At 41.3% G+C, this 24,627-nt stretch overlaps 1 protein-coding gene across 24 annotated transcripts in view; it reads left to right on the forward strand.

The window, feature by feature from the left end:
• Positions 1 to 24,627, forward strand: part of CNTN4 (contactin 4) — a 657,650-nt gene that overhangs the window by 564,197 nt on the left and 68,826 nt on the right. For all 24 annotated transcript variants that reach the window (XM_065550819.1, XM_065550814.1, XM_042849912.2 and 21 more), the window contains one exon: positions 21,195 to 21,322. In XM_065550819.1, the coding sequence (XP_065406891.1) occupies positions 21,195 to 21,322 (128 nt within the window). The remainder of the gene's footprint in view (positions 1 to 21,194; positions 21,323 to 24,627) is intronic.

Here is a 24,627-nt window from a genome sequence, read left to right on the forward strand (position 1 = left end):
AGTGATTTACCAAAGAGGTTAAAATTTGGCCCATAACTTTAAATAAACGTGTGTGTGTGTGTGTGTGTGTGTGTGTGTGTGTGTGTGTGTGTGTGTGTGTGTGTACACCGCTTTCTACTTTCTCTGCAAGGGGTAAGCTGAATTGAGTGATAGAAAGGTAGAGATTTTTCTGTTCAACTTTTATTTTTTGCAACTTTTGATCCTTAAAGAGGTTTAACAACTTTGCTTTTCTAGGGGAAAAAAATATATTAATCGCTGTTTGCTCCCAGGCTGTCATTTTGCATGCCAAGAACCGTGTTTAAAAAATAAAATTTTTGGACTTACTCACAAGCCACTAAAACTAGAAGGATTTTGCGTAATGGAAATTCTGACATTATATTAACTATAGTTCTATATAACTGTACCATTTTAAAAACAACGAGTAAGGAAAAATTGCAAAGCCAGATAAGAAAGAGAATGCAAATTGGCTTTCCCTAGCATTTTAGATGTGTCTCGAGTTAAAGAGTATTAATACAGATTTGGGGGAGATGGATTGGTTGCCTTGAACTTACTTAATTATTTCTTAACTGTTCTGAACATCAAAAAGAAAATGACAATAGGATAGAAAACACATATTAGCCACATGGTGCCTGTGTGCAAACAGAGATATTAGTTTCATATTGATAACTTGACAGATGTAGTGTAAGAATTTGTTTTGGACATGTAGTCTAGTGGCATTCCAGAGAAGACCAAAACCCCAAAGGAAGCTTCCAACCATTGTCTTGCATTGATTGTGTTGGCTATTTTTTTTTAATAAAGCACCTATGCAATTTCTTTTAGGCAGGCAGGTAGCCAAATCATCAATAACTTGTCGGTTTTTCATTACATCCTGCCTTAGTAGAGTGAAAAATGACACTGTGTAAATAGCTTTCTGAGGTTTGAATTGACATTACAGCATTTATCTTAGTTCTCAAAGAGGTGGCTTTACCTTGTTTGAACATGTGAAATAACTGGCCTGTCAACTTATTTTAACCCATTTACTGCAAAAGAGAGCTAAAATGAAGAAGTTAACTACTTGATTGGACAGAGAGAGGTCCAAAATCACTGGGTATCCTGTCCTTAAAAGGAATCATTTTAATTGATTATTTCTCAGCAGAACCTGTGCTTCTCTGTATTTTGTTCAGGGAAGGATCAAAGTGTGATGTCGCACAAGCTCGTGGATATGTTCAACGCTTTCAATCTAATTTGTGGCTTTGCGGAGTTTCTTTGATAAAGCACCTTGGCTGCCTTTTGTACAGGCTTAGCTCAGTTGGCATTTGGAGGTGACTCTGAACCACACACTGTTCTTTTATGCTCTGATGAGCAGCCAAAAGTGAGCCACGTGGGCTGATCCGTGAGATTCCTGGCCTTGGCTTTTGCCAAGGCCGCTCAGAGTTCTGAGGAATAGTAACTTGTCCAAGTCTAGTCCTGCAGCTCCACACGAGACATTTGTGACACTGTAGCTGCCCATTCCAAAGGGAAGATACCATAGGCCAAATTCTGCCGTCAGTTACAGCCGTGCAATTGTACTGAGTCAAATGGAACTCCATGCATTTAACTTAAGGGCAGTATTCAGACCTCTCATTCCACTTTGCCTTATCGTTATTATGACAATTGAACCATTGTAAAGGATATCAAGAGGCGACAGCTGTAACTAACTGAATATTTGGGTCCGCCATAGGTCTGGGAAAAAATGTTTTGGGTCAACCCAAAATGAAAATGTTTCCAAATTGTTGTGAACTACGTCAACAAAATTGTGTTGATTTGGGGGTTTTAAAAACATTTAAAAAGTTTTTGAAATAAAATTAGGGGAAAAGCCAAAACAAAATGTTTCAGGAATGTGGAAATAAACTGCTCTGACATTTCCAAATTTCTTATTTTTTTTTTTACCAAAACAATTCATCAAAACCAACCCAATTTTGCAAATTGTTTCAGTGGACCGTTATCTGCATTTTTCAGCCAACGAAAGGGTTTTGCATGAAGAATTTCACTGAGCTCTACAAGAGTCTGAGCGCACTTTGTTAGTGAATTGAATGAGTTCCTAGATTTCCTAACATGGAATCAGGTTTTGCTTCCCAAGCTGACTAAAGATCACTGGTTTATGGAATTACTTGAAAGAGGTTAGAGTCCAGACTCTCCCCGGGTGTAAACCAGCCTAGCTCCATTGAAGTCAGTGGAGCTACGCTGGTTACATCAGCTAAGAATTTGGCTCTAGATGTAGCGTGCTCTTTTTGATTGACAGCTCCCTCATAACACCCCCAAGGCTCAGGAGATGGGCAGGAATCCACCCCCACTTACAGAAATATAGTATGTTGTATTGGTTTTAAAGATTCAGTTTTAATCCTCAGATTCAATCCATTTCACTCACCTGAAGCAGCACATGATTATTCTCTAAGCTTAGGACAGGGAGCCTACAATTCAGTGCTTTATTTGTGCAATTGTTTGCACTTATCACAGTATAAATCTTCATTACATTGAGCTCTCACTGGACAGGTTGGATGGTGTGCAGAGAATGAGGCAGAAAATGAGGTGGTGGGTGCATCACCTCCATGGACCACTTGTGGGGGAGACACGTTTCTCTGTGCTTTAGTCTTCGTTGCAAGTATTCAAAAAAAATGTAACCATTTTGTTCTAGGATTTGATTCAGTGAAGTCTTGAGCACTTCCTAAGAGGTGGCTCAGCAGCCTTCACTCTCGGTCAATGCTTCAGTTCAGCAAGTTACTAAGAACATGCCTAACTTTAAACGTGTTTTTGCTTCAATACCTTACTGATTTGGGGCCCAAGGCAATGAGAATTGAAGGTGCTTAACGCCTCTTGAGAGGAGCTCACAGAATCAGGCACCTAATGACTTGCACTTGGAGGATCATAGAAACATGGAATCCTGTTTTGAAATGATGAGTCTGTCCTATAGTCCACTATAAAACCAACACCAGGTGTTGCGTCCACTGGAACCTTAAAGTATTACAATACCAATTTCACTTTCCCCTGTGAAGGGCACCTCCACAAAGATTAGAATTTGAAAAGCAGATAAAAATTCAATGCATTAAAAGTCGTCAAGATTTGTGTTTCACTATAGGTAGGGTTCCTGTGAAACATAGGGTGTGGCACTCTCCTATCCGTTATTTAAGCTTGCCATAGTGCACTTGCTACAATGAAGGTCTCCTTCTACTCTTAAACAAACTAATTTCCCAGTGAAGCCTCTTCCTAGAATTAGTATAACATTATCTGAACTCTTCATTTAGTGCCATTCTCTCCTCCCTCCCCACTTTGTAAAATAGCTGCAGTGGTGACAAAAATGAGCTAGGTCTGTCACCTCGTCTCACCTAGCACTAGGAAATGGTTTATCATAATCATCCACAAATTCCATAGAGGATTATGAACACGATCAATTTCTATGAGGGGACTGAGGTCTAGACCTCCCCATATTAAATTGTCACAATGTCAGAAGTCTGATCATCAAAAAGGATATTGCAAAGAAATTTCAATTATATTTATCAGGTTTTTTTCATTGACCCTTGAATTCAGTTCTCCATCCCCATGGTACAATATCAGAACGTGCTATCAAAATCAATCTGACTGAAAGAGGCTTACTTCATACCCTCATAATAAGGGCTTGTCTATGGGGGGGACACGCAGGAAAGTTAATCCTAACTAACCAAGGGCTGGACTACACTGGGAATTTACCTCAGCATACCTTCATCTCTCAGGGGGGTGAAATGAATGAAGTCCTCAGTTTATCCCCAGAAGAATTATAACACTAGCAATAGCAGTACAACCTTCACTAGCTAGTGCTCCTTGACTGCTCAACTGGAAGGACCATCAGTAAGTGCCATGAAAAAGTTCAATGTCCAGGCCTCTAAAGTCTAGTGAGAACATAAGAACAGTCATACCGGATCAGACCAGTGGTCCATTTACCCCAGTATCCTGTCTTCTGACAGTGGCCAGTGGCAGATGCTTCAGAAGGAATGACTAGAATACGGCAATTATCGAGTGATCCATCCCCTGTTGTCCAGTTGGAGTTTAGGGACATCCAAAGCATGAGTTCCATCCTTAACCATCTTGGCTAATAGCCATTGATGGACTCTCTGGTTTCCAACTAATGTTTATTTAGGGACAGATTGTAATTATACAGTTTATCCCGAGTAACAGGCAGTGCGTGGTTCCACACAAACAAGTCTGAGTCGCAGTTCAGTCTTTGGCGCCACCTTGCTCCATGGAGGAAGTAATCTACCCCAGTCCTTTGCCAGGCGAATGTCAGCTAAATCAATATTTGCACACTTCCCACTCCTGCCTGTGCCTTCTGTATGAGAGGAAGAGTGGCAGCCACAAGGAAGGTGCTTTCCTCTGGGTATCACACCTACTGGAGTAAGCAAGCATCTTCTACCCTCTTATTCCTCTGTGCAAGTGCACAGGGCAAGCCATGATCTTGTCCTTAGTACGATCATTTATTGACTAGGAATGGAACTCCTCAGTTCATTTTACAGAGGTCACCTAGCACATTCAGACGATAATGAATTTGTTAATACCAACCTAAGCCATATTTCAACCAGTGACCCGTAGCTGACAGGCTCCATAGATCCTTGACCAATGCAGTGCTCTGTATTGTCAGAGATGTTTTAGTATTGAGCGTTTCATGCATATTATTCTCATGGAATGAGAGGGGAAAGTACTAAAACAGTGGTCTCCAACCTTTTTACACACAAGATCACTTTTTGAATTTAAGATCAACCCAGGACCTACCCCGCCCCTTCCCTGAGTGCCTGCCTCCGCTCACTCCATTCCCCTGTCCCTCTGTCGCTCACTTCCCCCTACTTTCACTCACTTTCACCGGGCAAGGGTTTGGGGTGCAGTAGAGGGTTCAGGTTCTAGGCTGGGGCTAAGGGGTTCAGGGTGTGGGAGGGAGCTCCAGGCTGAGCCTGGGGCAGGAGGTTAGGGTGTAGGAGTGAGGGGTGCAAGCTCTGGGAAGGAGTTTGGGTGCAGGGGTCATATGGTCACACTGCACCTAATCTCATAGACTCCACTGGACATTTGATGGATTTTACTTTTTATTAGTGTCATTTGTGGTTTATAGATCCAAAATCCTAAAGGAACTGTCACAAATCAGTGTAACACTCTCCACTGTGGGGTGTACATTGGTGAGCCAGGGGCAGGGGGTTGGGGTGCAGGAGTGAGGAGTTTGGTGCAGGAGGGGGCTCTGGGCTGGGGCAGAGTGTTGGGGTGCAGGAGAGGGTGATGGGTGTGGGTTCTGGGAGGGAGTTTTCTGCAGGAGGGGGCTCTGGGCTGGTGCAGGGGATTGGGGTGCAAGAGGGGGTGAGAGGTGCAGGCTCTGGGCTGGGAGGCGCTTACCACAAGTGGCTCCCAGACGGCGGCACAGCAGGTCTCAGGCAGGCTGCCTGCCTGCCGTGGTCCCACACTGCTCCCAGAAGCGGCCGGCTGCTGGCACGTCTCTGCAGTCCCTGGTGGGAGGGTGGCAACGGGTCTCCATGCGCTGCCCGTGCTTGCAAGCGCTGCCCCCGCAGCTCCCACTGGCCGGTTGCCTCCGCCCCCCAGGGGTCGCAGAAACATGCCAGCAGCCAGCCACTTCCGGGAGTGGCGTGGGACCAGGGCGGCAGGCAGCCTGCCTGAGCCCCGCTGCGCCACCAGACTTTAGCGTCCCAGAGATCGCGATCGACTGGCAAAGGCTCCAGGTTGGTGACCACTGTACTAAAATATTTGCTCATTATGCAAGTGTTGAGCATTCTGTCCTCCTCCTCCTCATCATCGTTACCCCCACACATACACACACTCTCACACACACAAAAGCTGGATGCTAGTTAAGTCTGCTTAGTCAAAGTAATGACCAACCTTCCAGCAGCAGTTTCACCTAAAGAACCCAAAGCTGTCAACAGACTTCTTAACCTTGGTCTCAGTTGTGACTTTTCTCAGGTGGCGTTTGGTGGGTCACCAGGGAGTGGAGGGCAGCGGAGGAACTGGTGCCTACAGACAGCATTGCCTCTGACAGGCAGCATGCCTCCTGTATGCAGTGAGAGGCCCTATGTGCTTACACCTTCCTAAGAAATAGTGTCATTTGCTCTGGGCTGTTAAACAGCTGTTGCTTTTCACACTGGAGATGGCCACATTTCAGTGACTATTAAAGTTATCCCAGTGTACTGTACATAGGCTAAATTATTACTCTCACCCTGTGAGTGCATTATAGCGAAAGATAGAGCTATTCCCTGCAGTGAAACTATGCAGGAGACGGGTGTAATCTGTCTCCAAGTAGCAGGGAACTTTTCTTAGGGGAGGGTCTAACACCCCCACACAGACACACACACCCCCAAATTTTCAAAAATGCTAAAATTAGATTCCTAAATGCAAGAGTAGATTCATTCATTCACACACACACAGTATTCCCCTAATCCAAAGAAACTGATTTCAGTAATTTTTATGCATTTTAAAGGAAAACATTATTTATTGACAAGTATTTCTTTTACATGAGCTTTTCATAATTTAAAAAAACAAGATCCTGATACTACATTCAAGGCTAAGCTTTAAGAAATTCATGTAATGAGTTTAAAATCTGAGGAAATAATTATCTGTCTGGGAGGGAGGGGGAGAAAAGGATTTCTAAAGTACTTTTCTCAGATATTCTAGCATGTTCTCATAGTATTTTTGATGAGTAATTAAATACTATGTTTATGTAGTTTAAAATGTGTCTTTGGAACTTTAAAATCCATGTTAATGTCAATTATAAGTGAAGTGGGTAATCTATCTTTGTACCATGGACATTTTTCATTGAAACTAACAAAAAGAATGTCTTGTATTTGAAAGACTATGCCTTTGGGCTTCTGTTCAGATGGTATCAGCTGGAACATTAAGCTGAGAATGCATTTACTGCTTCTTTTCTAATCTCATGAATGGTTCCAAAAATGGTTTGTGTCAGCAGCTGATTCACATAGAAAATCTGTATGAATGTACATAGTTTTCCACATTAGAAAATAAGTTGTTTTTTTACAAGGATCTGAAGAGTTTTAGTTTAATGTTTCTGTCCTTCAGCACACCCAAGTGCCTAATGTAAATAGAGAGGACTAGCGCTTGTCATTCCAATTGGTAGAACTGTTAGAGTAGGAGGCTGGAAGTCACAATTCTTGGGGTCTCCTTAGTGCTTCCACTGAATCTGAGTCACCTTGGGAAAGTCACTTAACCACTGTGACTCTAGTTACAAATTACTCTTGTGTAAGAATGGGCTTCCTGATACCTAAAGTACCCGCACTGGACTTCAGATAGGCTGAATGAATTCGTTTTTGTAAAGCACCTTGAGATTCTTGTGTGGAATTCACTTCACTTGTATAAATCTTGAGGTTATTGGGCTTATATAGTAACAGTGTGATATGTGTGAGCCCTTCTCCCCAAACCATGGCCTGTCCCCTGCTCCTGCTAAAAGCTAAAGTAGCAACTGTAGCTCCTCCTCCCCATTTAAAATGTGTTTTGTGGTGACTGGGGTATCTGGGGAACTGATGGGGTTGGAAAGAGGTCAGTCAGGGCAGCTGAGAGACAAACAGAGGAAGTTAATACGACTCCAAGCTGTATTTATTTTTGCTGGTGTGGGTACTCAGCACTGTGGAAGTCTCTGGGGGCGGGGGGGTGTGAATTTGTGCACCTTGTACCTCTAGTGCGATCTGTGTGATTCTCTGGGGATCTGTGGCTTCTGGCCTGGTCCCTCCCAATGGAAAAACTTCTATGAGGTGAAGGACTTTTTTAAACTGTTTTGTAAAATTCGACCAATTCCCTGATGCATCTGAGTGACAATGAGGGGTGTCTTTCACCCTGAACCAAGGGCATTTTCAGTGGGGAGGGGAATCTAAATTTGAAATTTTATTTTGACTAATATTAGCTTTCGCAGCAAAACAAGAAATGTCATGCTTTATGGGGGAAGCTGCATTTGGCAACATATTGAGGAAGAGTGTTTTGTACAGTTTGTACTTGTGAATTACAATCACCTGGAACATCGATTCAGTTATGTAGGTGGTAAATTGGTTAGAAAACTCTGAGGTAAACTGAATCCTGCATGATTCAGTGGAGCTGGCTTTGGGAGTGCTCTGAGACCACAGAAGGAAACCAAAGTTAAAATAAAATGAAACTTCCAGGAGGTCTTTCTAATTAACAATCACATAGGGCTGCATTTACCCTATTGCGTTTAAAAAATAGGCAATCAGACTTTTTTAATATAATCAGTTCATAGCTAATTCCTGATACTTATCTCCTCCAGAACACAAAATGGACTTCCTTCAATGAAGTGAATTGCGATTTAGGAACTTATTTCCACTTCAATTATACTATTGTCAGTAAAGATAGTATAGTTAAGACTGAGGAAGATATAAGCTGTAATTTTTCCAGGTTACTGTTAAGAAGAATTGCAAGTATTATTCTAAAAGGAAAAGAAAACATTTTTACCGAGAGGGATAAATCAGCATAGCGTCATAGACAAACTACGTCAATTTACACCTGGCCTCTTATGTTTTTTTACAATGAAAATAACAAATGGTTAAGCCACTATTACAGAATACTTTAGCATGGTTTGTAACTTGAACCTGAGAAAAGTTACAGGTGAATACTCCCAATGATTTCACAGAGTACTCTCCCTGATTTCATGTGTGCTTTTCGGTTATTGGGAATATAAAAAGCTCTTCATTATCATCATCTCCTTAGAATTATGGAAAGGCCTTTGTCATTCCGGAATATTTAAATTTTCCAGAAAATGCAATTCTTTAGCAAAATATCCTGTCAACTGATTTAATTAGTCATTATAGCCAATTACTTGGGTGATTTCACAGCTCTTTCCAGATTGGTTGCCCATCAGGGTCTGAGATTCTACAGTAAAAAAAATAACTGTCACCTGGGAAGGAGATGATAAGAGATGACCAGTTAAACCTTGGATTTTTCACATGATGGTTGGTTTGTCTTCTGTTTACAAAATAGCAGATATCCATTTCACTGCGAACAACTATACAGGTAATTCCCTAAGGGAAAAGCACATACTTTTTTTGCATCTATCAGACTCAGATGAGAAGTGAAATCCTGACCCCACTGAAGTCAATGGCTGTTTTTCTGTTGACCTCGATAGGGTCAGCATTTTACCTGATTTTTTTTTTTTTTTTTAGCAAATGTAAATCTTTCCTGAGATTTAGTTACAATGGTCACTACTAAAAGACCTGCTACTCTGAAACTAAAAGACCTGTCAATTATCATAGACAAGTAAGTGCAACATCCAGTGCCCACTGAAATCAATGGAAAAATTACCAGTGACTTAAATGGTTTTTGATCAGTCCCTAAATAACATTACCTTAGTATTTGCAGTAATCCCTGAATATTTCCCATACTATGTATAGGGAAGTATGTGCTGAGGTAACTATCTGCTTAACTAAAGCAAAACTAATAAGAGAAGCAATTGTGTGTGCACAATGCAGGACTTAGCCATCTATTGCCTAGTTTTTCATTCAATTCTGAGTTTAGTTTGATAATGAAATTAAAATACATTCTAATGCAGTGGTAACAAAAACTGCCTGTCTTCCCTGTGGTCCTATCTAATGTAATGACTGGATTACATAACTGTGAATATTGTTCAGGTCCCTCATTTCTGTTTCTCAGTTAATGATTATTATGATCTTCAAGCAGTGCTCAGTCACTCCCACAACTGTAGTAGCATGGATTTTCCCCATACCACAGATTTTAAAATGGACAGAAATATCATATGGTACCCAATCATCCCATCAGAATGATTTGATCAGACCAGTCTATAAGAATATTTTCTTCCCATGCTTTCCCTATCTTAGGTTTTTATATTGCCATCGGTGTCTGAGCCCTCTTCCATGTAAAACCAGTAGCAATAGTGAAGTTTTTAGTGGAATTCATGGAGTCTCTAGCATTTGTCCCTTTATGGGGTAAAAACCTTGCTTGAGGTATTTGTTTGTTTGTTTTGGGTGGAGAACTATTGTGGTGACAATTTTTTACCCCTGTTCTGCAATATACAGTTTTGCATCAATGTCTTATCTGCCACTTGGTAGGATCTGATCTGAGAGATGGTGATCACTGCCTGTGAGATGGTGAGCACTTTAAACTTCCATTGATTTAGGGTGTGATTCAGTTTCCATAAAAGTAAATGGAACTGAGGTAAATTGGGATCTAGACTGGGCCATTAGGGCAAAACTCTGCCTTCACTTTGTTAGTGATTAATTTCACAACCGTGGTAAAGAATGGGCTTAAATGCAATAGTTGATCATTGTTGCTTGTTTATTTATATAGAATGCAGGGTGCTAGGACCTTTACACTCAAGTAAGAAGACAAGATCCCTGTTCCAAAGCATTTTACAGTATGTGGGTCATATTCTGAACCAACCCCTTTCACAATATGTTGAGCAGTCACTCACAATCTCACTGAGTTCAGTAGCAACACATTTGTGAGTCATTACTCATCATCGTGAGTGAGGGATTCACAATCTGCCCTGTAAGCATTTTGTTTATTTTACTGAAATAGATTAATGGCTAATACTTGTGTTATGGGATCACTTTAATAATCTCAACCTTCTGCTTAGTTCAATGGCAAGAAATAGAAAAGGATAACAAACTTCAACAAGGTAACAAACTTCGACAACTCCTAAGAGGAGATGCTGAGCACCTCGGGTGCTCAACACCCTCACCCTTCCATTGAATTCATGGCAGGATTGGGTCTGCATTAGGTTAAATAAGCTCTTAAAATGCTTTAGGGCCTGATTCTGTCTGTAGAATTGTGGCTAGAGGCTGAACAAATAAATTGCTAGGAATACAGTGTGGTCTGTCTGATCAGTGCTCCTTTTTTTCTCCCATAAGGTTCAGAGGACGGCCAGTGAGCCATTTATCATACAGGCTGAAACACAGGTGCATTTAACCTAAATCTTCCCAGAGAAGACAGATTGCCTTTTAGAAGAACTCTGTCACCACAGTCTCTTTTCAATAGCCGTGTCAACCACTGCCACAAAGGCTGTACATGAAGGGATCAATGGTAGTTTTATCTGAAATTGCACTCAGTGTGTGTTTCTTCCAGCTGACATTCATTTAAATTCTTGCTCTAAGACATCTTTTCTCCTCGTAATAAAAAAAGGATCAGACATCCTAAAAATTGTTTCTTGGGGAACTAAAATTTAAAACATTCACTTGGCTAAGCATGATATATTTCTGATTTATCTGTTTAATCAACAGCCAAAGCAAGTAAAGATCTGCTTGTAATTCATAAATCTCAGTACTAATATTATCACATAAGCAGCAACATAACTGATTTCATTGCAGAAGAACTAATATGCCCAATTTGGAGAAAAGCCACCATATAATTGTGAGTAGTTTGCTCTAAAGAAACCATCCTACAAGTCAATACTGATAGCCCAAAAGTCCTATAGCCTGTGTCCATATCACTTTTTTATGGAAGGTAAAAATGTTAATGTTGCACACTTAGCCCACCATATGTACTGCCTTCTCCACCCCCCTCATCCTATCCCCCAACCCATTCATATCCCAGAGCAGTAAAAAGAGGCATGTTGAGAATTGTATAAACATAAATACCTGCAATATCATCACTCTGGCTCAAATCTAATTTTTCAAATATCGATGCAGTCGCATGTACTTTGCAGGTTAGTAAATAAATCAAAATGAAATATATTAGGATTTTGCATGCCAGCAGAGCTCCTACATGCACATGTACAAGGGCATCTTTCTCCCTGATCGTTGCAAGGTAGGGATGATGCTGTCAATCCCTGGCCAGCAAAGATGTTAGATTTAGTGCTTGGATCCCTTATAGATTTTTTTTAATTGAACATGCTGCTTGGGACAGGTTTTTACAGTAAATAATGCAAGGTTTGGGATTTCTAAGTGAATACCAGATTGAAATAGGCGTTTGAAACTGAAGAACGGATCAATGGCATGTTTTGGTCGAAAGGCGTATCTTCAGACACACAAAAGATCTGTCAGATTTCCTCTGAGGTTTGGTAAGGGGTTATCACTGATATCCAGGTTCGTGATGAGTTCAGGAGATCCTTTTCCTGTGTAACTTTGGGTCATCAGACAAATGATGCCAGAGAGCCACCCCTGGTGGTGAGGAGGCAGGCTACCCATTTATATAGCCTGATCCTGTTTCCATAAAGTCAATGATAAAAACTCTCATGGACTTCAGTGGGGCAGAATCTGGTCCTAAATTTGTTACTCATTGAAAAATATAACTCCTACTCAAAATTCTGCTTTCAAGATTTACATTTTTCTTTCATAAGAGAGGCTTTGACCTGTAATTCTCCTTTGTGTGTTATTTCCAAGGTCCATGCCAGCCAAATGAACAAATGCCTTAAGACACTTTCTCCTCTTGCTTCAAAGACAGTTAAGGGCATTCTCTATCACAAGGTCTCTACAGCATCAATGAGGCGCTGTCATGAAAACTGTGTATGTATCAGTTTTGGGATAAACCTCTTCCTTAGGGTGACAGGAAGTGTGCAGCTTTTGTCATTTGCCGCTGCTGCAGGGGAAGAAAAATCAGCATTTTTACCATCTCCCCAGACTGGTTTTGATTTACATGAAGAACAAGGTCAACTCTTCAATGGTTAGAACCCAAAGCCTCATTTTAAGAAACAGAAATTCAATTTATCTCATAAGTCCAGATATGTTCCTACTCTCAATGGATCTGAAGTTGACAGCCAAGACCAGCAGCTTCTGTACGTTACAGATAATGTAATATGTTACAGATAAGATGTCCTGTCTTTATAAAGGGGTGCTGAAGTACTTGTCTCTTCTTTATTTTTCCACCTTAATACTTTTATCTTCTTTGACTTTTCTATGATATTGTCAGTGATTAAAAGGCAGCCTACAGGTCGGTCAGTTTCACTAGCCTATGCAAGAGTAGAAGCAGATATATATTTTCAGTTCTTATCTAATGTTATCAGGATTCATGGGAATTAATAGGGAACCCGATGCTCAGTATCACATTAATAGTTGCAAGTCAGTCAGTTGTTTAAAATTTGAAGACCTTGAATTATATCAACCCCAGAACCTGGAAAATCCAACCTGGACAACTAACTGACTTCAAAAGAACAAATCATATGTGCATGAACAAGGACAGTTTAATTAGCCTCAGTGGAATCTTTCAATCTCCCTGATACTCATGGAAAGAGCAAGTAAATGTGGTTAATCTGCCTAACCAATTATTTATGTATAGTCGTTATCCTTTAATCAAATAATATTCTATTATTTACACAGATAGTAAGCATCTTGCAATCCTAAATATTGGGTTAAGGCATGATTGAAGTAGATTCTAAGGGTCCAATTCTGAAAACACGTTAGATCAATGGGAGTACTCTGTGAAATCATTGGGAGTATTCACATGTAACTCTTCTCAGGTTCAAGTTACAAACCATGCTAAAGTATTCTGTAATAGTGGCTTAAGCCGTTACTTAAAAAAATTACTATGTCCAGCCCTTTTTAAGAAGACACTTAAGCCACTCAATGTGAGTATTTCAGATATGAATTATTCATGGTTAGGATGAAAGTGCTCTGCAGCCTGCTTCCCGTGATGGTTACCTTCACAAACCTCTCTGCATGGGCCTGGTTTCACTGAGCGTATGAATGTCTTCTACCAGAGGCGTTAGAAATACAGTTTTAACAAATATGGGGCATTTGAAAAAAGTTCATAATTGAAATGCTTATCTCAATGGGCTAGACCTGACTTTAAAGGGTGCTGAATTCTTTGTTGTAGAAAACCCAAAAAATCAGCTTCAACTCTGACAAGCTCAACCTATTTTTGGTTGAATCAGGCCCAAAGTTACCAATTTTTGTCTTTAATTTTGCAGTCATGGGCGGTGGGTAGCATAGACAGGGGAAGGTTGGGCCTCTCCAAACAGCCTGGCGTGGCCTTGCCAACACTCCACCCCTAGCCCTCCTCCTGCCTGCTTCCAGTTCCCCTCCCTTCCCACTCTTCTGTGGCTGAGAGGCTGGGGCAGGCAGGCGGGGCCAGTGCACAAAAGACCCCAGGGCTGGGGCCATGCCACGCCATGCCACCCATCCATCCGCCCAGTGCTGGGACCGTGCTGCCACTCAGTGCAGGGCTGGGGGCACTCCAGGGCTTGTGGGTGCTCCAGGCTCCAGCGCAGGAAATGGGGAATGGAAGGGGAGGATAGGGACCTCAGGCAAAGGGGGAGGAGCCTGAGGGCTAGCATCCTCCATGGACGCGTTCGCCCGCCACCCATGTTAGCAGTTATATAGAGACAGACTTTCTAATACTCTTGATCCTGCTCAACGTAAGATACCATTCTAATAGCTACCTTAAAGATTCAGAGTTTCATGGCATCTCTATAGAATTGCAAGTGGCAGACACTTTCCAGTTCAGTGCTCTCTTATGGATGTAAATAACTAGCCATGCAAGCGGAAAGTCCGATGTATAATCCTACAGCATGTTGTAATCTCCAGAATGTTATATTTAAGCGCTATGTGCCAGATCCAAAGCCCACTGAAGTCAATAAAAAAGATCTCTTTGATTTGAAGGGTTATGGATCCATTTTAAAGATTCTTTATTATTCTGAGCCTACATAGCATCTTAATGTATGTTTTGGCTTTGCCTAAAAACTTTTGCTCAGTATATAAATAAAACTTCAGCTTTTGCCACTCAGCTGTCCAGTATCACTGCTGCCAGGTTGCCCTGCTGCTGCTGAAGTATTCTTCTTAAATTCATTCTTCTTAAAGATCTGGCTTCTGCTGACTTTAGATGCTGTGGGGAATTACACGTTTCATAAATACCTGCTTAGCACTTTGGAGATGATGGGAGAAAAGGATAGGAGAAGAGAGTGAAATGAAGAATGGTGAAAAAGATAAGTCTGGCAGGCCTTTCCAAGAGGTGAAGTTATGGTGAGCCTCGTGGTTTCAATAGCATTAGACTTGCTTGATGTCAGCAAAGTGATTATTGCCTGTTGAGTCTGGATAGATATTTCTATATCTATCCAGACTCAACAGGCAATAGCCTTAATCTGTCCCTTGTGGATCTTTAGGATAACAGTAACTCTTAGAGGCCTAATCCAGAGCCTATTGAAGTCAATGGAAGTCTATTACAGAATAATATTTAGATAATACAGTGCTTGTATGGCTCTATATAAATAATAATGATCGACAGAGACTGAAAAATCATTTGCATTGAGTTGCAATAAACAAGGCAAAAGTTTGTGGAAACTTTTTACATTTTCTAACCATGTGGCCAGACACCTATAATTGTAAATTAATTGCAAATGGTAGTACTGTTAACACACTCTCCAGGGAAAAGTACTGTTTTTTTCTTATTTTCAAGTTTGAAGCAGTTTTAAAGGACTATTTAATTTGAAAAAAAAATGTACTCGGCAATTGACATTTGATTCTCCACTAAAGTAATACATGCATTTATGGAAAATGTTGCTTTAGTTAACATCGTTCCTTGCAACTAATTAGAAAATGTGTTGGTGGGTATATTTTAGAACAAAAAGTATGCTGAGCAAAGCTTCATTTAATTTGAACTTCTCATCATGAAAGAACATCTTTAACCAAACTGCTGAAAGTGGTTGATGAGGACCTGTTTTCTTTCAACCCAATTAGCAGTTAGAGAGCCTTCAATGGCCTACAATGAGCCTTTTCCCTTGTTTTAATGTGGCTACATCTACAAAGAAAACTTGTGAAGCAGTGGAAGTCATTCCTACTTTTTGAACTCTCTCTTGCAAATTTTAAAGTGCTGAAAAAATTGTTCCTGTTAACTTCTACCATGTGAGCTTCATATTAAGGGGCAAAATGTACAGGTTAGAAGAGTACTTTCAGCAAGATGGACCATGATGCCCACTTAATCAATGAGTCACAGTTTAAACAGTAAGCTTAAGGATCTGATTTATTTTAAAAAATACATTTGTCTTACATAGGTATTTGTTTCAGAGTAGCAGCCGTGTTAGTCTGTATCCGCAAAAAGAACAGGAGTACTTGTGGCACCTTAGAGACTAACAAATTTATTAGAGCATAAGCTTTCGTGGACTACAGCCCACTTCTTCGGATATATATATGCATCCGAAGAAGTGGGCTGTAGTCCACAAAAGCTTATGCTCTAATAAATTTGTTAGTCTCTAAGGTGCCACAAGTACTCCTGTTCTTTTTATAGGTATTTGTCAGTTTTAACGTAAATCCTTAGCATGAAAGTAAGAGGGATTACTTACTGGAGTGTGGTTTTAGAATTAAGAAGGGTGTATTCACAGTTATTAGAATGCAGGTGGAGAGGTTTATGTAGGTACTTAGTGGACTGCTGGCAATCTCATATCATCATTAAGAGACACCCACCTGTCAATTTTGAGAACCACCCACATGAACCTCAAAATTGGAAACAGAAGTGACATAGATCCTCATTCAGTAAAGCAGCACTAACCCTCCCCGTTACCCCCTTGAAGTGTGCACAAAGCTGATATTAGACTCACTGGCATCATCCAAAGGTCACTTCTTTGGAAGCTGAAATCCAAAATTCTTTTCAAGTGATCAGCAAACTACATTTATGCTGTGAAGGAAGTTCATACAAAAAGAGAAAGGGTAGCATTTGGAAGCTAGAGAGAGAGGGAATTAGACAAAACTCAAAATTAGAGCTATTTGAACACTGGATAAAATTAAAATGCATTATTCATGAAATACATGATCTGATAAATAGCTTCCAACTAGCTCTACGCGAAATAAAGATCTATGATCCATCCCCTTAGGAGCATTGTGCCAGTACTTAATAGCACTTATCTAGTACTTTTCATCCACAGACCTCAAAGGGTTTTCCAACATACATATGGGGAAACAGATACTGAGAGGGTAATTGACTTACCAACCGTAACAAAGTAGGTCAGTAGCAAAGCTAGGAGGAAAACCCAGGTTTCCTGACATACTGTTTGGGCGCTATGGACTAGGCAGCACTGCCTCCTGAATTCTGCACATAAAGGAGTCCCATCAGACTCTCTTGTTCACCCTGGAACTTGCCTCATGCCTTTTTAAAATCAAATAATCACCTTTTAAATAAATCTGCTCCATCTGTTCTTCCCCCTGAACCACACTGGGCTCTTTTCAGCCACGGTCTCATTTCACGTTGCCCCCAGACTCCTTTTCCAGCAGACCCAAGAGCTTCATTCTCCTGTCTGTACAGCTTTGGCTTCTGCTGAAAAAGTGAAACGGTAAACACTGACACACAAGGGGTATATTTTTTCCAAACATTTTTTTTTAATTCTAAAAAAATTAATTAAAATACACAATAATTTTCCCTTTTTGGTTTCAAAAATGTGATTTTTTTAATAATGTTCCTTTCGTCCCTTTCTTTAAGTTCTGAAAACCAAAAATAAAATATAAAATTATCACCTTTCTTGGGCTTTTGTGTAGAGCAGGGGTGCTGAGGGCTGGCTTAGGTTGGGGGTGGGGGGAATGTATGCTGTGGATGGAGAGAGTGGGTGGGATTCTCTTTTGGGGGCTGAGGAATATTTTTTGTTCTTGCATTTGTTGTTTATGTCAATTTGAATTTTTAATGCATGTCCAGGGCATCTTCAGCTTTCAGAAAAATGCTTTTAGGTCTGTTCTCAAGACTTGTCGTGAATAATAGCACCAACTGTTTCCTTTGAAACAGCTGGTGCTGGCCTCTGCTGGATTTAGGATACTGCACAAGATGGACCATTGGTCTGCTCCAGTAGGGCAATCTCTATGTTCCAATATACAGTTCACGTCACACATACATTGATATGTGGCAGTCTACGGGTAAAGACAAGTAAAAACATAACAGTCTCCTCTAATTATTAGGGAGGTAGCACAGAATCTAATATGGGGCACTAGATTTCTGCAACAAAGTAAAAATATTAAAGCTGACTGCAATGACCTGATGCAAATCCCTAAGCTATTCAAACTGCACACACTAATGAAATACACGCAATGTATTCTCTCAACAGGGGCGGCTCTGTGTTTCTTGCCGCCCCAAGCACGGCAGGCAGGTGGCTTTTGGCGGCGCACCTGTGGACGGTCCGCTGGTCACGCGGATTCGATGGCATGCCTGCGGGAGGTCCGCCGGTGCCGTGCCATCGGCGTCCCTGCCGCCGAATTGCTGCCGAATCCACGGGACCGGCGGACCTCCCGCAGGCACGTCGCCGAAAGCCGCCTGCCTGCCGCCCTCACAGCAACTGGCAGGCCGCCCCAGGCATGCGCTTGCTGCACTGGTGCCTGGAGCCGCCCCTGCCTGCCAAGTACCACTTAGACTACCCATAGCCTGCTTTCTAGCCTCCACGTGATGGCACAGCTACCATTGTGGATGCATCGTGCAGCAAGCTCAGAGTCTCTGCCGCTGCATTAGCCAGCTCCATGCATTGACAGTGGACATGTCAGGCAGTGTCTGTCTCCTCATTGTGCACGTTGACAGAGCACACAAGTGGCACAAGGGCTGGACTAGCACTGGCTCTTGCGACTGAAACATCTCCTTGGTCAGAACAGTGATTGTTGGTAGCTGTCACATTCAACTCTGCATGCGCCTGAGAAGGTTCCGTAAATGGCTCAGACAGATGTGCTTTGACCTCATCTTGAGCCCCGTGGAAGAAATATTTCCCAATATTTCACCTGGGAAGGGGCCAGATGAATATGCACACATGATAAATGGCAAGAAACTCACATTTGTAGATGACATGACAGAAGGTTTGATGATGACGGAAATGGTGGATTATAGTTAAAAATACATTACAGGACTTTTCTGCTGCTTTTGAACACAACTGTCCTTTTCCTTGAACATGTGCAGCTCTGTTCTTTTCCTTACTTTTAATATCTAGTTTTGCTGGCGTACATTCAGCTCCTCCAATGCCAACTTCTCAGTCTTCCTCCAGAAAATGTCTCTGGTACTCCATGCACTGGGGGTTATAGTGGATCACAAATTGAACATGAGTCAAAAATGTAATGCAGTCAATAAAAAGGCTAATGTCATTCTGGGGTGTATTAACGGAGTATTGTATCTAAAACATGAGAGGTAATTGCCCCACTCTACTCAGCACTGGTGAGGCCTCAGCTGGAGTATTATCTAATTTGGGTTGCCACACTTTAAGAAAGATGTGGACAAATTGGAGAGTCCAGAGAAAAGCAACAAAAATGATTAAAGGTTTAGAAAAGTTGACCTGTAAGGACAGATTTTTTTTTAAATGGGTATGTTTTGAAAAAAGAAAATTGAGGAAGGAATTAAGTCTTCAAATAAAGAGGATAGTGATCAGTTGTTCTCCATCTCTCTTGAAGATAGAACAAGACATAACTGGCTTAGTTTGCAGCAAGGGAAATTTGGGTTGGATATTAGAAAAAACTTTCTAACTATAAGGATATTTAATCTTCCAAGGGAAAATATGGAATCCCCATCCTTCTTTAAGAACAGGTTAAAGAAATACCTGTCAGGGGTAATCTAGGTTTACTTGTTCTTGCCTCAGCACAGGGGGCTGGACTAGATGACCTCTTGAGGTCCCTTCCAGCCCTACATTTCCTTGATTCTATGATCATATGTTGTACAAGGAAAAAGTTAATTCAGCTCTGAGAATTCCTCTTAAATTCTATTGGCTCACAAAGTGGAGAATATTTCAGAAGTTTCTGAACAAACAGAGAAAGGGAAAAGCAACATGTTGCTAAAGAGAATCAATAGTGTTGGTGTGAGATTTCCCCTGGAAAGGGTTCGGAGAGAGTGAAACTCTCAGGGACCCCCAAACCCAGGATTTACTGGGTCTTGACAGATTTACCACCCCATGGAAAGCTGGTTATATTTGAATGGATATGATGTCAGCTCCATAACATGAGTGTGGATGCCGGGTGTCGGGAGAGTTAACGGCACAAATAGGCTTCGATGAGGAATACATGAGCATTATCACAGAAGCGTAAGTAAGGCACTGAGTGGGAAAGTGAATCACTTTAATGGAAGCTGGGCTGTGATAACCCCACAGCATGTGAGAAAGTGCCAAGTGTGGGCAGGGTTATCACACAATCGGTGATTGGGCTTTAGCATGCTGAATTAGATATAAGCCAGACAGCACCCAAGCATGCGTACCTGCCACCCTAATGGTATAGGGATCAACATTCTAAGCACTTTTTGGTGCTCCCATTTATGTACATAGCCTATGATGCAGGGAATTTCAGCAGTCGGAATGGAGATATTCTGTGTCCTTATTGAGAGTTGCAGCAGTGAAAAAGAAAAGGATTAGCACAGAAAAAAAGTAAAATGACACTGTAAGATGAACAAGCCCTTAAACAGGGCCGGCTCCAGGCACCAGCTTGCCAAGCAGGTGCTTGGGGCGGCCACTCCAGAGAGGGGCGGCAGGTCCAACTATTCGGCGGCAATTCGGCGGACGGGCCCTCACTCCCGTTCAGAGCCAAGGACCTCCCACCGAATTGCCGCCACAGATCGCGATCACGGCTTTTTTTTTTTTTTTTTTTTGCGCCGCTTGGGGCGGCAAAAACCCTGGAGCCAGCCCTGCCCTTAAAGCCAGTCCTGGCCTAAATCTAATGTATAGAAGAGAATGGACCAAGTATCTATTCCCCCATGCTATATGTTAACATTCAGTTATCCAGCTGCCCCCTGCTGTGCAAGCAAGGTATAACACTGCATGTTGCAGGAATTCTATTGCAAAGGAGAGAAAGTTTACAGGACTTCTCAAACCATGATTGTATAGGCCAGTGCTGTCAGACATGCCATGGAATGACAGTGCAATTAAAACATCCAGGTGCTAGGTGTTCAATAAGCAGAAAATGCACCCTGAATTTGGTAAATTTTGTACACTTATTTTAGAAGCCACAAAGTGTCTTACAGAAAAATCAAAGAGAGCAAGTCTAATTTTGTAAGAACTCGGTTTTGCAGTATTAAGTAATTGACTCTAGATTTTTAGGTGTAGCATGTGCACCATATGTTGCAAGAGTTGTTCCAGTGAGCACTGACTATCAAAGTGCAGATTCACATAAAACCTACACATGCTGCTACTGTGTAAATTAAAGTTGCCCTCAGGTAAAGACACAGAAAACTCATGTAAATGATGCATGCAGCATTTATGAATTGGGCCCTCTGTAATTGGCAATGGACTGTGTACTGTTCAAAATGAAAATAATTGATACAAACTCAAAATAATTTTATGCTATCTTAAAAAAAACCTTCATGCCTGATTGTCTTTCCAGAATCAATATTATGGATGATGGAAGCCTCCGAATTGTCAATGTCACTAAGGCAGATGCTGGAAGTTATTCCTGTGTAGCAACAAACCATTTTGGTACAGCTAGCAGCACTGGAAGTTTGGTGGTGAAAGGTAACAACAGCCCTTATTACACATCGCTGATATCTCTGTCTTAATCTCTAATAGAGAAAGAAGAAGCCACACATGTTCCACGCTTTTTAATTTCTCTGAACCTGAGTGGTACTGAATCTCAGCAGCTCCCGGTGAAGTCAATGGGAGCTGTTGCCAAACATCCCCTTCTGCTGAAAGGCTCTATGGAGTATACAGAGATTGCTGATTCTCAAATATCAAAGCTTACCTAATGCCGTTAAGTATCACTGAGGCCAAAGATATGTTAACAGTAAAATCTGTTTGATGTCTTGAATAATATTTATAGCGAGTTGGTACTATGTTTTGTAATATATATAAGATTCAACTGAATGAAATATAGGAACATAAGAATTGCTGCACTGGATCAGATGAATGGTCCATTAAGTCCACTGTCCTGCCTCTGACAGTCACCAGCACTAGACCCTTCAGAAGAAGTTGCCTCCCTAATGACTAATTATGAACAGTTATGCACTGTGGCCCTGATCCAGCAAAGTTTTTGAACTACATGCTTAACTTAAAATCCATTAAAGTCAGACTATCCATGGAGGAATTTTTTTTACCCTAGGCAGTTAATGGCTAGTTTATGTCCTTTAAAAATGTTTATCTAATTTAATGCATCTGCAGATGTCTAATCCTTTTAAAAGTCCTGGTAAACTCTTAATACATGCAGGTTTACAAAATAATATGCAACTTTTGCCCTTGCAATACAGCTTTTTATTTTCCAAAATATAATCAGTATGTTATTTAACACTATTTAATAATTCTTGCCACTGGGTGATCTTCTTTATACATCCCATGAATCCCAAGTGTATGCCCAGAAATTCTGTCTCAACAATTTTTTTTTAAAAAGTAAACATAAAATGTTTGACCAAGGATTTAAAGTTCAAATCTGTTAAATGCGGTGACAGTGACAAATGTTTTAAAGTTATGCACTGTTATGAGAAGTTGCGTGTCTGATGAATTATTATAGGCAACAGACATATAGATTATTACACTGATAAACACTCTCCATCTCTCTCTTATTTGTGGAAAATCAGATCAGGAGAGATTGATTTATTATTTTGTAATCAATCACAGAGCTCTAATGCTGTCAGTTTTAATTCTCCCATATATTGGCATTGATGGACAATATTGGTTTAGAGGATCTCCCTATCAATTATTTCTATAGTATACAGAGACTTCTTAAAAATGCTTTTAATGCAAGTTTAAATGGGTGCTTTTTATAATCCGAGTTGAAGCAATGAATCTCAGGACAGCTGGCCCTGAAAAACAGTGATCCCCCATGACACTTTACGTGTGTGTGTGTGTGTGTGTGTGTGTGTGTGTGTGTGTGTGTGTGTGTGTGTGTGTGTGTGTGTGTGTGTGTGATGAAGCACCAGCACGTTCGTGGAGCCCAATCTTCCCTAAAATATTGGGTGTGCACTTGTGTCTGAGGACAGGAACTGTCCCAATGATATTATTAGATCTTCTCTCTCTCTCTAATTTCACATGCTTCTCTTTATATTAGAAACGTTTATAAGCATATTGGGGCAATCTTCAGCTGCTGTAAATTGACGTGGCTCCAGTGAAGTCAATGGAGCTTCATGGAATAACACCAGCTGACGATCTGGCCCTTTGTGTTTTGTGCTTGATTACCCCGACTCTCTCCCCTTGGGATCTTCTGCAATACCATCTGAAAATGTAGCAGTCCTTTCCCAGGTAGAACTTCCATCAATGAGGCTGGTACATGTGTAGGAATTGAAGGGTCAGTCCCTACAGTAAGACTGCACTGGGCAAATACACCTGCATAATGCATATTTCTTTTTGTTCGTACATGTATCTTTGTGCAATTTTTATTTTAAAATTAAGGCTATAGGGGGACTATATTACGTCTTAGAAATAAATTGGACTTAACATAGTCACTTCCAGTTTGTGCAGTTTGTACAGCATGTGCCTCAGCAGATATTAGTCTCTTTGAACAGGAAGTCCCTAAGGTTAGCAGTAGGTCTGTGTTTAAGATGACTCTGGTTGCCAGAATCATCTTAAACATTAATCCCTGTTATCCTCAAGCAGAGGCATAACAAATAAGTGTGAGTGAAATTCTGGACATTCCTGAGAACAGGACAGCAGGAAAAGTCTTGCCCGAGGTTCTGAGCACCTCCTGTAAGGGGCAGAAGGCTTTGTGCCCCACCACTGAAGTCAGCGGGAGCTTTGGACTTCAGCAGGCACAGGAGATCGCCCTGAGTGACCGCTGCTCCTGTTGATTTTAGTAGCAGCTGAGGGTGCTCAGCCCCTTGAAGATTTGGATCTCAGTAGTCTCTCCTTAGGGAAAAGTCTAATTGTGAATCCTTTGTAAATTAAGGTACTAATTTAAATACATTAGTATTGCATGGAAAACATAAACAGCAGAATATAACAATAGACCTTGTTGACACAGAAGGATACAGTTCTTAGCCCGCTATGTTAGTAGAAGAAAGCAGATAGGCTAGGAATGTGACTGGGTGGTGCAATGGCCCTTCCATGGACTATGATGAAGTTGCACTCACTTATGTCAGCGGTGAAATTGACTCTGGGCTCAGATCTTGAAGATGGAAGCACCAAATGAGTGAATCCCAATGTGCGAACCCTCATTTATGGACATCTCAAAACCACCATACAACTAACCCTGCTTGTCAATCTCAAGTCAGAAGAGCGCCAGGGCTAGACTTGAGACATTTGTCAGGCATTAGGTGCAGTATGTGAGAAGAACGCTTACCCAAAACATAGCCAGGTCAAGTGGGACACAGAAATTTTCTTGGGGGCCAGTCCAAGACTATGGAATGAACTCTTCCAGGAACAAAGGACCATCATAAACCTCACTGCTTCTGCTCCAAGTGCAAGGTTCCTTTCTTTGACTTTGCCTTCTCTAACAAAAAAAAGTTGCCCCTTTTCAACCAAGCACCTGGTCAAAGTTCAGGGCCCTAAAGATGTTTCAGTTGGAAGTAGAAATTGATGGAAATCTGATATTTTCTTTGATGCAGTTTTGGTTATTTATAAGGAAGGTACAAAGTCCTGTGTCTCTGAATGCAGAAGGAACCAAGAACAAAAGAAGCAGTTTCTTGGTTTACAGTGCCACACTAGATCTTAGCTTTGTCCATAGTCACACTGTGCTTACACGCTCCTGCTTGGCTTTCTTGCCTCTTCTGTCTCTGTTCTTGTCTGGTCTTAGTTTATGTGTGATACTTTTTCCCCCTCCTCTCCCACCAGACATCCCCACCCAAAACAATACTCGGCCAAAAGCTCCTGGGTGGGTTCACACATGTCTTTTG

Source organism: Chrysemys picta, chromosome 7 (assembly GCF_011386835.1).
Source record: "Chrysemys picta bellii isolate R12L10 chromosome 7, ASM1138683v2, whole genome shotgun sequence".
Classification (NCBI taxonomy): Eukaryota; Metazoa; Chordata; order Testudines; family Emydidae; genus Chrysemys; species Chrysemys picta.